The sequence below is a fragment of the Sander vitreus genome, chromosome 8, assembly GCF_031162955.1.
Source record: "Sander vitreus isolate 19-12246 chromosome 8, sanVit1, whole genome shotgun sequence".
Classification (NCBI taxonomy): Eukaryota; Metazoa; Chordata; class Actinopteri; order Perciformes; family Percidae; genus Sander; species Sander vitreus.
Window position 1 is genome coordinate 3,624,120 of NC_135862.1, and position 12,806 is coordinate 3,636,925.

General features: G+C 41.9%; 1 protein-coding gene across 7 annotated transcripts; it reads right to left on the reverse strand.

The window, feature by feature from the left end:
• Positions 1-2,581: 2,581 nt before the first annotated feature.
• Positions 2,582-10,984, reverse strand: LOC144521808 (transmembrane emp24 domain-containing protein 6-like). 7 transcript variants are annotated; one of them, XM_078256420.1, is made up of 5 exons: positions 10,523-10,984; positions 7,710-7,981; positions 4,928-5,054; positions 4,134-4,288; positions 2,582-3,069 (listed from the first exon to the last, which is right to left on the reverse strand). In XM_078256420.1, exons 2-5 carry the CDS (start codon positions 7,908-7,910, stop codon positions 2,719-2,721), a joined length of 834 nt encoding a protein of 277 aa, XP_078112546.1. In that variant the 5' UTR covers positions 7,911-7,981; positions 10,523-10,984; the 3' UTR covers positions 2,582-2,718. The 7 variants fall into 7 exon arrangements, with proteins under 7 accessions (XP_078112546.1, XP_078112547.1, XP_078112545.1 ...); XM_078256421.1 differs by having other exon boundaries at positions 7,710-7,885; positions 10,523-10,980; XM_078256419.1 differs by lacking the exon at positions 10,523-10,984 and adding an exon at positions 9,384-9,856.
• Between the last annotated feature and the right edge of the window lie 1,822 nt (positions 10,985-12,806).

Genomic DNA, 12,806 nt, shown 5'->3' on the forward strand with positions numbered 1-12,806 from the left:
TGTTGGGTCTTTGTAAATTATAGAGTTTGGTCTGGATCTACTCTATTTGTAAAGTGAGGCGGTGTTCATATCAGGAGAGCGTCGTCCGTATGTGTGAGATATGTGAGATTAATTGCCAAAGTAATTCATTCATTCGGATGGAATTACCTTGGTGCTTGGTGCTTTAAGCCCCCAACGTCGTCCAGGATTAGGCAGTGGTTATGGTTATGGTTATGGTTAGGGTTAGGGTTAGGGTTAGGGTTAGGTGCCATGAAGACGACGGTCGCAGCGCTGCCTTGAAGGCTTGGTTGGGGGCTTAAAACACCATTGAGCATTTCCCTTGGTGTGTTTGATGCCTACAATAAACATGAAGGGAATAAACAACAGAGCAAAGTACCGCAACAGTTAAGAACATAAATATGTCTTGATCAGAAAATGCTATATTTGGAAAAAGGCCTTATTCTGAATATCCAACCAGAACATGCTGTTTACATGACCTGTATCAAATTCAGATGCATGCATGTAAACGTACTCAGTGTGTCAATAGCCCTTTCCCAATTCCCAGTTTGTGCATCCCCAATTCCTCTCCCCAATTCCTCTCCTCGCGTCTTAGTCCCGCACACAGGAGATCCGAGCCGAGAAGTCGAGAGACTCGATGAGAGAGGAGTCAAGGTTTTTCCACAGTTTTTCTCAATCAATTCGGCTCATTTACTCAATCAAACATACAATTGTCAAAACTCTAAGTAAAATCCTCACACCACGTGGTACATTCAGCCCACCACTCCATGTGACCTGCAAAAGTCACATTTGAGTCAGAGTTGTTTGAACCACCCGGACCCACCCTGTCTACGGGCCTGGAGTGTCAGTCCATCTCTCATACAGTAAGTGCGTAACTGGGACTTGTCTGACTGGGTTTTCTGAATAGTTTTATGGTTGACTGAACTAGAGCACAGTGATGCGTTATCTACAGTGATATGTTATCAAGTGTTCAAGAATTCATATCTGAGAACCAGCACGGAAAGCAGATTGCACTTTACGTCTTCAGGGTGACTTCTGCAGAGTATTTCTGACATTTTTCCCACCAGAGTGCCTTTTAAAAAACAGCAGTCTATGTTTGATTGTTTTTAATTACTGCTTTCTTGACATGGATAGAGACTGAACCCCAGTGCCTGAATTGGACCAAAAAAAAGTTGCCAGTAATTCAGCAGCTGCATGACCTGATCATCACATATCTTGGATATATTTATATTCACATGTATATCTTGTAGGGGTGACCCTGAATTGTATTATTATTTTTTATTAACCTTTATTTTACCAGGAAATAATCCCATTGAGATTCAGAATCTCTTTTTCAAGGGAGTCCTGGCCAAGACAGCAATATAGTAGTTCCATATTTAAAATATACAGTAAAAAAAACAGAAAACAGAAAAAGACAGTTGGCAATTTAACATCATTTCAATATAACCACCAGCAGCGCTCAGTAACAGTACATATGCATTTAGTACTCAAATAGTCCTTTATTAGGTCTAATTTAAGATGATTCAGCAATTTATACCAGGATGACGGTGCAAAAACTTTAAAGGCACTTTCACCGAAGACAAAGTTCGCGTTTGGGGAATGTCATAAATGATTGGCCCGTATGATCGAAGATTACATTTCCTGGTAGTGACTTTAGGAGTCAGGAGAGAACATAAGTAAGGAGGCAGTTTACACACTATGGCCTTAAAAAGAAAAATATACCAATGCTCCAACCGGCGACTGTGCAAAGAATAGTCAACTATTCGATGATTTGTTCCGAGGAGCCTGAATCAACTTCCAATTTCACAGTCAAATTGTTGTAGTGTCTGAAAATGTGGATATGAAACAAAGGATCCTTCCATTCAGGTGAACAGCACACGCAACAGAAGGAATAAAAGCACAGCAACTGTTTTGTTTTCTTTATACGGCACACCTTTATCCAGCTGGCACTTTTTAAATATGTGGCGGGCTGATGAGGAAAGTTGGGACAGGTGAGCAGGTGGGGAAAGCAGGGAGAGTCCGACGGCATTTGGCAGATGAAGATTAGAAATGTGGCTGGAGAGGAGGGACAGAGAGACAGAATGTCAACCAGCCAATTGGCCCGGCTGTTTTCCAACCGGGGGAAACGATTGTCAATCAGCCCCAACAAAACGTAGCAACACATTTTTCCAAAAACTGAAATGGGGGTGCGTTGAACACCCTGTTGTGTGCGCAAGCGCTCTGCATTTTTATAACTGCTACTTGAAAACAGCTTTGTGAAGGCGGTTGGGGCAGTGGTATGGGGGTGAGGTTTCTTAGAAATCAAAAGTGAAAATGGATCAAATCATACATGAATAATGTACACACAATAGGCGGTGCCCTCCCCTGCCTAAAGCAAAGAAAAATGTCAGGAGAATTATTAAAGATCCAAACCACCCGGGTAACAGTCTGTTCTCTGTTCTCTCTCCCTGGTCGGGAAGAAGGTACCAGACACACCAGACCAGCACTGAGAGGCTCAGAATGAGCTGTTACTATTAGGCTTATAGTTAAACCTCACCAGTCCCTAAAACTCATCAAAATATATGATATATACATATATATATATATATATATATATATATATATATATATATATATTATCTAGGGACAATAACTTGTAAAATGTCAGGGTGGCTATATCAACAGAAGAAAGAACAAGAAAGACTTTTTAGGACTCAAATTTCTCTTTATCAAAGAAGTGATTCAGTCTCTAGCTTCAGATAGCATGCAGGATCTTTTATCTTTTCTCATCTTATGAGACAGTAGAAGTAGAATCAAAGCAGCAATCACAAAGACGTCCGAATGTTCTGTTCTCAACATCGCGGCCGGCTGGAGTCCGTGCGGAAGAGTCTTTTGAGGACGCAGAGCTGCAGGTATCCGGACAGGAGGATGACGAGGCTTTGGGTCACCGACCACCAAGTGACGTAGTTGAAGTTGGACAGGAGCAGGTAGTGATCCTTCCCTTTCCTCATGCGGGCGAAGTTGTAATGACGCCACATGTGGAAGATCTGATTCTGGAGCTTCTGCACACTCTCCTAAAGCAGACATGGTACACTGTAGAGTTTCATGTCATAGTATGCAACAGGCTTTAGATGATAGGTAGATAAGTGAATGTGAATGAAGTAAGTCACACAGTACTCCATGAAAAAAGCTTTACTCAATATTTGAGGAGGTGTATCTGCTGTTTACAAATAGAAATACATTGAACTGTAATGTTAACTTTAATAAGAAAAATGAAATAATTCTATCAAAGCCAAAATTAAAATGAAGGACTGCTTTGTGATTTGGATGAAGTGGAAAGTGAGTCCCATTTTCTCATGCTGTTTAAATTATGATAATTTAGGGATGATGAGACTCATGAGCTCATGCCACGGCACAATCCTATTGGTTTGCCAGGCTCAGGTGGGTGTGGCTTATCTCACCGCAGAGCAGTGGTAGGCTATAGACGGGGACATTGCGCAGGGGCTTTTATGACTGTCGATATAGCCAGCATCTAACGTCAGCTACTCCGCTGTGCTGTGGAGTAACGTCTGGCTATGTGAGACAAGCGTCTAGCAACATTGTTGTGGATGCTGCGGCCTCAGCCTGGCAACCTCCGTGACCTTTGAGTCTGGGGAGGAGGGGGACAGGGGAGACGACCCTCTCCAGTATTTTGAATTTGTACTGCAGTAACTAGTTTAAACACTAGCTGTCAGTATTACATATTGCACCTTTAATGTCTGAGTCTTAAATGTCTACAAATGAACTGTGACCGGAGCATCGAGGGTGATCAACACCAACCAATGACAAAGCCTGTCGGAAGACGGAGTGAAGCGACAGCAAACCAAGGGACAGGTAGGCCATCACCTTAGCCTGTAGCCTGGCAAACCAAGCTCTTTAGATTCAAAGGCACAGGCAGCCAAACGTTGTAAGCCTAGACACGTAATGATCAAGTTTTCCCACAGTTGTGGTTATGCTGTGACAATCAACAAAACCCTGAAATATTCTGTTGAGTAAAAACTGAAATGGCTGTTTAAACTTTTGTAAAACGTTGTTGATTCAGTTCCAGCAAAACTGGTTCTGACTGTGCTAAACATAACTATGTCTTAAATCCCAGAGACTTGAAGTCAGACAAATACCTCAATACCGGCCAAAGTGCTGTTGAGGACCATCTCTCCCTCCTCCATCTCTCTCTTCGACTCCTCGAAGCCTTCGTAGATCACGCCAAAGTTCACAAAGACCCTGATGCCTCCAAACTGGTTGTTGTGGTTCCCAAGACACAACCGGTAAAAACCTGTTGGGAGGACACTGCAGTTACCTCACAGACGGAATATAATTATTGAATGTATATATGCATTTCTGTTTCAAATATGTTTATTGTGAAACATTTTCATTCAACAATGAAGTTTGCATGGCATTTACATGTTTCTTTGAGAATGATCATCACAACAAAAAACAGCGACAGACATCATACAAACAGTAACAGAAACAGTGACAGACATTAAAAAAAATAAAATAAAAAAAAGACATAGCTTACCACGCCCTCCCTTTAACCCCTGTCAGGATCCCTTTCTTCAGTTACCCACCCCAGGAGTGTATTCTTACTCATGTCTTAATGGCCTTCTCTGTCAAGATAAGAGTCCAAGGGAAGCCAAACTTTCTCAAAGTCTAATTTATAGTACAGTTTAGAGTATCGATCAGTTCTGTCAGCCAGTGCTTGATGGATCGTCTCCAAAAAAGTAAGATACGTTTTTCACGATTATAACACCATATGCCAGAAGATGCTGTTGTGCTACTCTTAATTTCCTTAACTCTTTAGATATACCCACAACTATTAAAACAGGGTCAGGCTCTATCTGGACCTTCAAGATCATAGAGACAAAATGAAATATGAACTCTTGCAATTATATATGTGTGTTTCTGATCATCCTACCTGTCACCTCAGTCTGGAAGTTCATTTGACCGACGACCTCGTTCTTTGAAGCCACGAGAGCACCCTGTGGCGAGTTGACCGTCACAAACAGCCGGGGATCACTGGCCATCCCTGTTACCCACTGAACCTGTGTTCACACATTAAGCAAGTCCCCATGAGATCACGATCATGAACTATAACTGATATTGTCTGTGTATATTAAAGCCTGATACTGTATAGCTTACACAAACAGGTACTTTAAAAACGTCCAGTGTGTAGATCTAGTGACATCTAGTGGCGATGTTGCAGATTGCAACCAAATTAAACTTCAACTGTGTTTAAAGTGTGTAGGAGGACTAAGGCAGCCAATGCCTAAATGTGAACGGCCCTCTCTAGAGCCAGAGTTTGGTCTGTGCTAGAAACACGGCAGTGCAACATGGCGCACTCCCTGGAAAAAAGAAGGACCTGGGGTCTCGTTTATAACACTGTGCGTAGGATCCTTACTATAAGTGTACGTACGCCCAAAAGCCCAAAATGGCGTACGCCAAAAAAAAGTCAGATTTATAAAACCGTGTGTACGCACACCTGTAAGCAATGTTGCGTACAGGTACAAGTGTGCGTACGTGAATCAGCCTCTTATCCCATCCTGTACACGCCCATTTATAACCATAAATAGTCAATGCAAAGCACCTGTGGATGCTGATCAGTATATGAATGACCCTGGCAGTTGTTACACCGAATCATGATGACTGGCACAGAAAAAGCAAAAAACTTCTCAGACGTTCAGGAATTGCTGAAAATTGAGTTATAATTTCGGCCTGTTCTTGCACAGTGTATGGAACCCTGATTTATAGACTACATATATTAATAATAATACGTTCAAAACGGCAGGCATTACGGCACTCGGGGACAGCTTCGATATGCAAGACGTATATAATACAATTTAACATAACTATATATTATATCCAAACAAGCCTTAGTGATAAAGTTGAAGATTATATATAATATTTATTTTTTTAAAAAAAACACTTAGCTGTCTGACATTTCCCTCTGAAACAGCCGGTTTCCCCCAGAGTGGCGAGGACCTGTATTTGGACCGGGATGGTACGGTTCCGGCACGATTCCGGCGCGTTTCCCTCTCTACTGGACCCAATTCAGTACATAGATCCAAGAGCTCAGCTTTAGAAAATCTAAATCGGCATATTAGCCAGTCATCGTCATGGTCCCTGAAGTCTCTTTCTCTTCTGATTCTTCCATTAGCGTAGTCCTCCTGCAGGGCCAGCAGGGCCATCATGCAGCATTACGCACGGGGTCACCGCAGTATTTGTTTACAACAATTTGTGATTGTTAACACCTTGCCAACACAGCATCAAGTAGTGGTATCACCACCCCGAGATACAATTTGAAGCCGAAAGAAAGTCGAATAGGCAAACACACTTTTCTTCATGCAGGTTTTGTCACTAACAGTATTAAAGTTGGACCGATAACGAGGACATTAAGGGTAACGATTGCGCGAGAGCTTAACGGCTTTATTTCCAGACTTTGATGATATATGCACAGTTTTAAAGACAGATATTTAGTTATTTACACTGTGTTCTGCAGTTATCTAATGCTAGGGTATTTGATGCTATCCTGTATTCCATGCAGTCGGGCCATCTCCTCCTCCTGCGCTCCGTAGCGGACAATGTGACGGTGAGACAGCGCCGATTAGATATTAAGAACACATTTTTATTTAAGATTTGAGTTGGATGTGTTTATGGAACAGTTATCACTCAGTACAAGCGCAAATAACACTGCTGGATTTAATCTTCATGGTAACGTGGATGATATGGAGTGAAAAAATGTGCGTGACGAATCAATACTTGAAAATATTACGAGTAATCTTATTCCCATTTACTCTCTGCAGTCTGACTTCAGTTCACCACCTCACCATCTGCGTCGCCAATTCCTATTTTGTCTCCAAAATGTGCGTACGCACGGGTCAGAGTTTGCGTGGAGGACCGCACATTCTCCCGTCAAGTTAGTTTTTTATAAATCACAACCTTTGCGTGGGAAGTGGCGTTTACGCCACGTTTATAAATGAGACCCCAGGCTCATTCCAAGCTTACGAAAACACGTTTCTTAGTTTTAAGTGGATCATAAACTATAAAGAAGAAAACATAGTTTATATAATATTCCATTTCTTTCAATAGATTGCCTTAAATCCTACACACTGGACCTTCAAGTAAAAAAGTATTACACATATCTTTATTTCTTGAAGGTATGGGAAAACTTTTGAACACATTAATCCCATGGGAACACTGACAATTTTGTAGCCTAGAAATCTAGAGTCGTTTTCAGCCAGGGTCAGTCTAGCAACTCTCCGTTGGCTTGCGAGCTGGAAAAACCAAACTCTAGTCAGGCCAATCACATCGTGTATAGAGTCGGTGGGCGGGGCTTAACATAATGATGGCAGAGTTGCGACGGTTCCGCGTGAATTTCCTGCTACTTGAAAACAAAGACAAAGGAATTTGAAAGACAACCGTTTATCCCGCCCCTCAGACTGAGCCCTGCCAACGGTGAGTTCCCAGACCCAACATCTGGATGTGGGTCTGGCTTGTCAGGCTAACAATTTTCATGTTTAAAAGTCAAACCGGATGACATTGAAAGTTAGTGCGATAAGCCTGAGGACAAAAGGTACGCAGCCACAGAAACAAACCCTACTGTGCATTCGTTTCATGACAGTATACGTCAGATTACAAACATTTATCTATACAGACAAGATGAAACCCATCGTGCAGGTGAAAACAGTGAAAACTCTCACCATGTACGTTAGGTAGAAGTTTCCACTCTGATGAGCAAAGTGCCAGAAACACTCCATCCCCGCAGCAGGAACTTCCACGGCAAAGTCATATTTGTCCGATCCCCTGAAGAGCCCCGCGTCCGCTTCATCCAGGGAAGGTTCGGACTTTCTGGTCCAGACGCCCTGAGAGCTAAACACTAAGAGCAGAGCGTTCAGCAGCATGACTGCAGTTCAGTGTGGAGGAGGACATAAAGGCGCCGGCTGCGTCCCTTCTGTTGATTCTTAGATATCAGCTGGAAAATAATTATTAACCACATCTACAAACTCTCCGTCACAACGGCGTACGCTTGATAACATATCAATGAAAGCACAATCGTGCACTGGATTTGTTTCAGATTTCATGAAACTCACTCAGTGCTTATTTAACATCAAGGTAATATAAACGTTCCAGCAGCTGCATTTATCCAGTTTTACTTAAACCAACATTCACTTTTAGGAATAGTTTTAACATTTTGGGGAATAGACTCATTCGCTTTCTGGCAGAGAATTAGCTGAGAAGATCGAAAGCACTGGTATTTGTGCGGTAAATATGAAGCCAGTTAGCTTAGCATAAAGACTGGAAACAAGTAGTCTGTCTGTCCAGATGGAACAAAATCTCCCACTAGTGTCTCAGCAGCCAGACTGATCTCATGAAGTGGCGTATGTATGACACGCTCGTATGCCATTTTGGCGTGTTATGTTTGGCCTCCATTGACTTACATAACATTTACATTACATTTACGCCGTAGCGAGTAGTATGAAAGGCCGAAAACCCGCTTAAGGAGGTTGGTTGGGGTGGAGGATGGGTCAAACAACACAGGACTTTCACCCAGGAGACCGGGGATCGTGTCCCGCGTGTCACGTTTCCTAAACCCAACCGTTGCTTTCTTCTTTTCCTAAACCCAACCGTGCCGTTATTGTCCCGTTGTTGTTTTCCTAAACCCAACCCGAGCTCCAAATGCAACGTCCCGTTCTGGTGTAAACATACACGCGGATAGCTCATAATGCGTACAGATAACACGTAAAGTGGCGTGTATGTTTACGCGAAGTCATGATGTCACGTTGCAGCAGCTAACTTATTAAGAAGTTGTTTAATGTGGACAAAAACAAGACTAGGCAAGAAAGCAAATAGGCATTTCCCAAAAATGGAAATATTCCTTAAATGTATATCACATATCTCAAGGCTTTACTGTATATATATATTACGTAAAAATATGTATTAAAAAAATCTGACAAGATACAGTAATGCTGCCATACTCAAAATAGTCCCCAAAAAAATCTTTCTCCCGTTTGAGTAACGTTTAAAAAAAACTACAGTGATGAGTTGTTTTAGATAACTACTTACATGCACACTAATATTCCACTATTATTCTGAATATGACTTTATTCTGGATTTATTACGACTCATTTAAACAGCATATTCCTTTTGGAAATTTCTAATAAGGCCTTTTTCCCAATCTAGCATTTTTGGATTTAGACGTGTTTGATGGGCGCCTGGGTAGCTCACTTGGTAGCGCGCACACCCACATATAGAGGTTTACTCCTCGACGCAGCAGACTTGTATGATATGCTGGTATTATTTGGTTTTAGAAGCATTCTTTGGACATGTATACAGTGCATTCAGAATATGTGTCTCAGAGTGCCTGGGTAGCTCACCTGGTAGAGCGTGTGCCCATATACAGAGGGACGAGAGACGTGCAGACACTCCAGGCCCGTAGACAGGGTGGGTTACAGGTTTTTTTATTTAAAACTGCTTGCACACATTTTCAAAAGAATGTCTCCTCTTTTCATCGAGTCTCTCCTCGAGTCTCTTCCTCGACTTCTCGGCTCGGCTCTCCTCTGGGCGGGACTAAGACGCGAGGAGAGGAATCGAGGAGAGGAATTGGGGATGCACAAACTGGGAATTGGGAAATGGCTATTGACACACTGACGGACTCTAATAGACTCTTCATCCCCCCATTATTGCAATATTTCGATTCTATATTTATGTTCTTAACTGTTGTGGTACTTTGCTCTGTTGTTTATTCCCTTCATGTTTATTGTAGGCATCAAACACACCAAGGTCTCCTGATATGAACACCACCTCAGAGTGTGATGCTGGCTGCGAACATTCCTGAGCTGCCGAGCACCGATGTGATTGGTGCCAGCGGGCTTCAACTCTCACAGCCTTGAACAGGATGAACAGGCTTAACAAATAGTTGTTGTTGTTGTTGGCACTGCGTTTGTACAGCGTCACAGATGCCGTGGATTTCTTTTAGATAAAACGCCTGAGAAGGAACCTTCTTCTGTACACAAACACGCTCCAAAGTTGATCTAATATGAGGCTCTAGACCAATCAAGTGGATATCCTCCAAAATTACAGTCAGGCATTTTGTAATTATATTTTTTCTGTTATTTATTATGAATGTTCATCAAATTACATTTTAGCCTGTTATTTTTTTGTACTCTTTTTTTTATCCAATTGAGTTTTAGTTTGCAGTTATTTTGTGTTCTATTTTTATTGTAACATTTCTGACCTCCAGCACACATATATGTTGTGTTTTATGGGGGCTTGTTTTGTGTTTTAAGGAATGTGTGGGTAAGTAGTTAGCTAACAACTATAAGCAGTGACCAGTGGTATTTCCTCTAGCTTTAGTTTCCTTTCTTCCTCTTATATGATGCACACACAAAAAATCATTCATTATTATAGATATGTATCATGTGTGCGGGCAAATTCATTAATTTTATGGCAAGAAAACTTACACAAGTCATAAACTCAAAACCAGTCCCAATCACCCTTAATTCACCATATCTACCTTCATGAAGTGGAGTCATACTGCCTCGGGATACAAGCAATATTTCTGCTCCAGTTGAAACTTTTCAACTTGCATGGACGCACACATGTTTACTTAAAGGTTCCATGGCATGAAAATGTCACTTTATGAGGTTTTTTAACATTAATATGAGTTCCCCCAGCCTGCCTATGGTCCCCCAGTGGCTAGAAATGGTGATAGGTGTAAACCCAGCCCTGGGTATCCTGCTCTGCCTTTGAGAAAATGAAAGCTCAGATGGGCCGATCTGGAATCTTCCCTTTATGACGTCATAAGGGGAAAGGTTACCTCCCCTTTCTCTGCTTTGTCCGCCCAGAGGATTTGGCCCCCCCATGAGAAAGAGAGAGACATCATGGCTTTCAAACGAGCAGAGTGGCAGTTGGTCAAGGCCACACCCCCACCCTCCACCTTGCCCCCCCTCTCCTCCTCAATAGCATTTAAAGCTACAGACACAGAAATGGCACATCCTAAGGAAAGCTCATTGTGGGACTGGCTCTAGTGGCTGTAATTCTGCAAGGCTGAATTTCAGGAAAGAGACTTCAGATACAGTATTAGGAGACCACTAAGGTCTATATAAAAGATACTTCAGATACAGTATTAGGGGACCACTAAGGTCTATATAAAAGAGACTTCAGATACAGTATTAGGGGACCACTAAGGCCTATATAAAAGAGACTTCAGATACAGTATTAGGGGACCACTAAGGCCTATATAAAAGAGACTTCAGATACAGTATTAGAGGACCACTAAGGCCTATATAAAAGAGACTTCAGATACAGTATTAGGGGACCACTAAGGCCTATATAAAAGAGACTTCAGATACAGTATTAGGGGACCACTAAGGTCTATATAAAAGAGACTTCAGATACAGTATTAGGGGGACCACTAAGGCCTATATAAAAGAGACTTCAGATACAGTATTAGGGGACCACTAAGGTCTATATAAAAGAGACTTCAGATACAGTATTAGGGGACCACTAAGGTCTATATAAAAGAGACTTCAGATACAGTATTAGGGGACCACTAAGGTTTATATAAAAGAGACTTCAGATACAGTATTAGGGGGACCACTAAGGTCTATATAAAAGAGACTTCAGATACAGTATTAGGGGACCACTAAGGTTTATATAAAAGAGACTTCAGATACAGTATTAGGGGGACCACTAAGGTGTATATAAAAGAGACTTCAGATACAGGAGTAGGGGACCACTAAGGTCTATATAAAAGAGACTTCAGATACAGTATTAGGGGACCATTAAGGTCTATATAAAAGAGACTTCAGATACAGTATTAGGGGACCACTAAGGCCTATATAAAAGAGACTTCAGATACAGTATTAGGGGGACCACTAAGGCCTATATAAAAGAGACTTCAGATACAGTATTAGGGGACCACTAAGGCCTATATAAAAAAGAGACTTCAGATACAGTATTAGGGGGACCACTAAGGTCTATATAAAAGAGACTTCAGATACAGTATTAGGGGACCACTAAGGCCTATATAAAAGAGACTTCAGATACAGTATTAGGGGACCACTAAGGCCTATATAAAAGCATCCAAAGAGCACCATGTCATGGGACCTTTAAATTCCTGCTACCTAGAGTGTGTGTTTACACCTACTTCTTATCTTTCTATTAACTTGGTATGGAATTACACCTCATCTCTAAAATGTGCTTTCTGTTCAGTGTGAACACACCTGTCTGACTGGAATCAACATGCTGTAAACAGTATTAAGCGTCAGAGTAGACATGCGAGTGCAGCTCTGCTGACACTTAATTGATACTGGTTGATGCATTCTCTCCAAGACTTGGACTTGGTCTCGAAAGGCTTAAAAGTCTGCTGCCAATTCATTCTCAAGTCGTTTGGTTCACTTGAGAGAGATTTAAAGATAATGCACTTCAGGTCAAGTAAATTTGTGCAACTCACGTTTTTTGTTGTTTTCAGTTCGGGGGCTTTCACACCTGCCTCATTTAGTTCGGTTGAATCACTCTAGAGTTGGTTTTCCCCCTTGGTGCCGTTCGTTTGGAAAGATGTGAATGCAGCAATCGTATATGGATGCAGACCAAAAGCAGACCAATCAAGCGTACTGAGAAGAGGGGGTCTCGGTACGCTTTCAAACAAACTCTAAATATGTGTACTCTGCAAGCTAAACAGCTCCTTTAGTCAGGTGTGCTTTGCAATCTGCGATGCATCAGAGCAGCAACCTGTAGCAACGTGCAGTGTTTCTCTCATAGAAATAGACTGTGGCCAAGCTCTCCGTCACTCACAT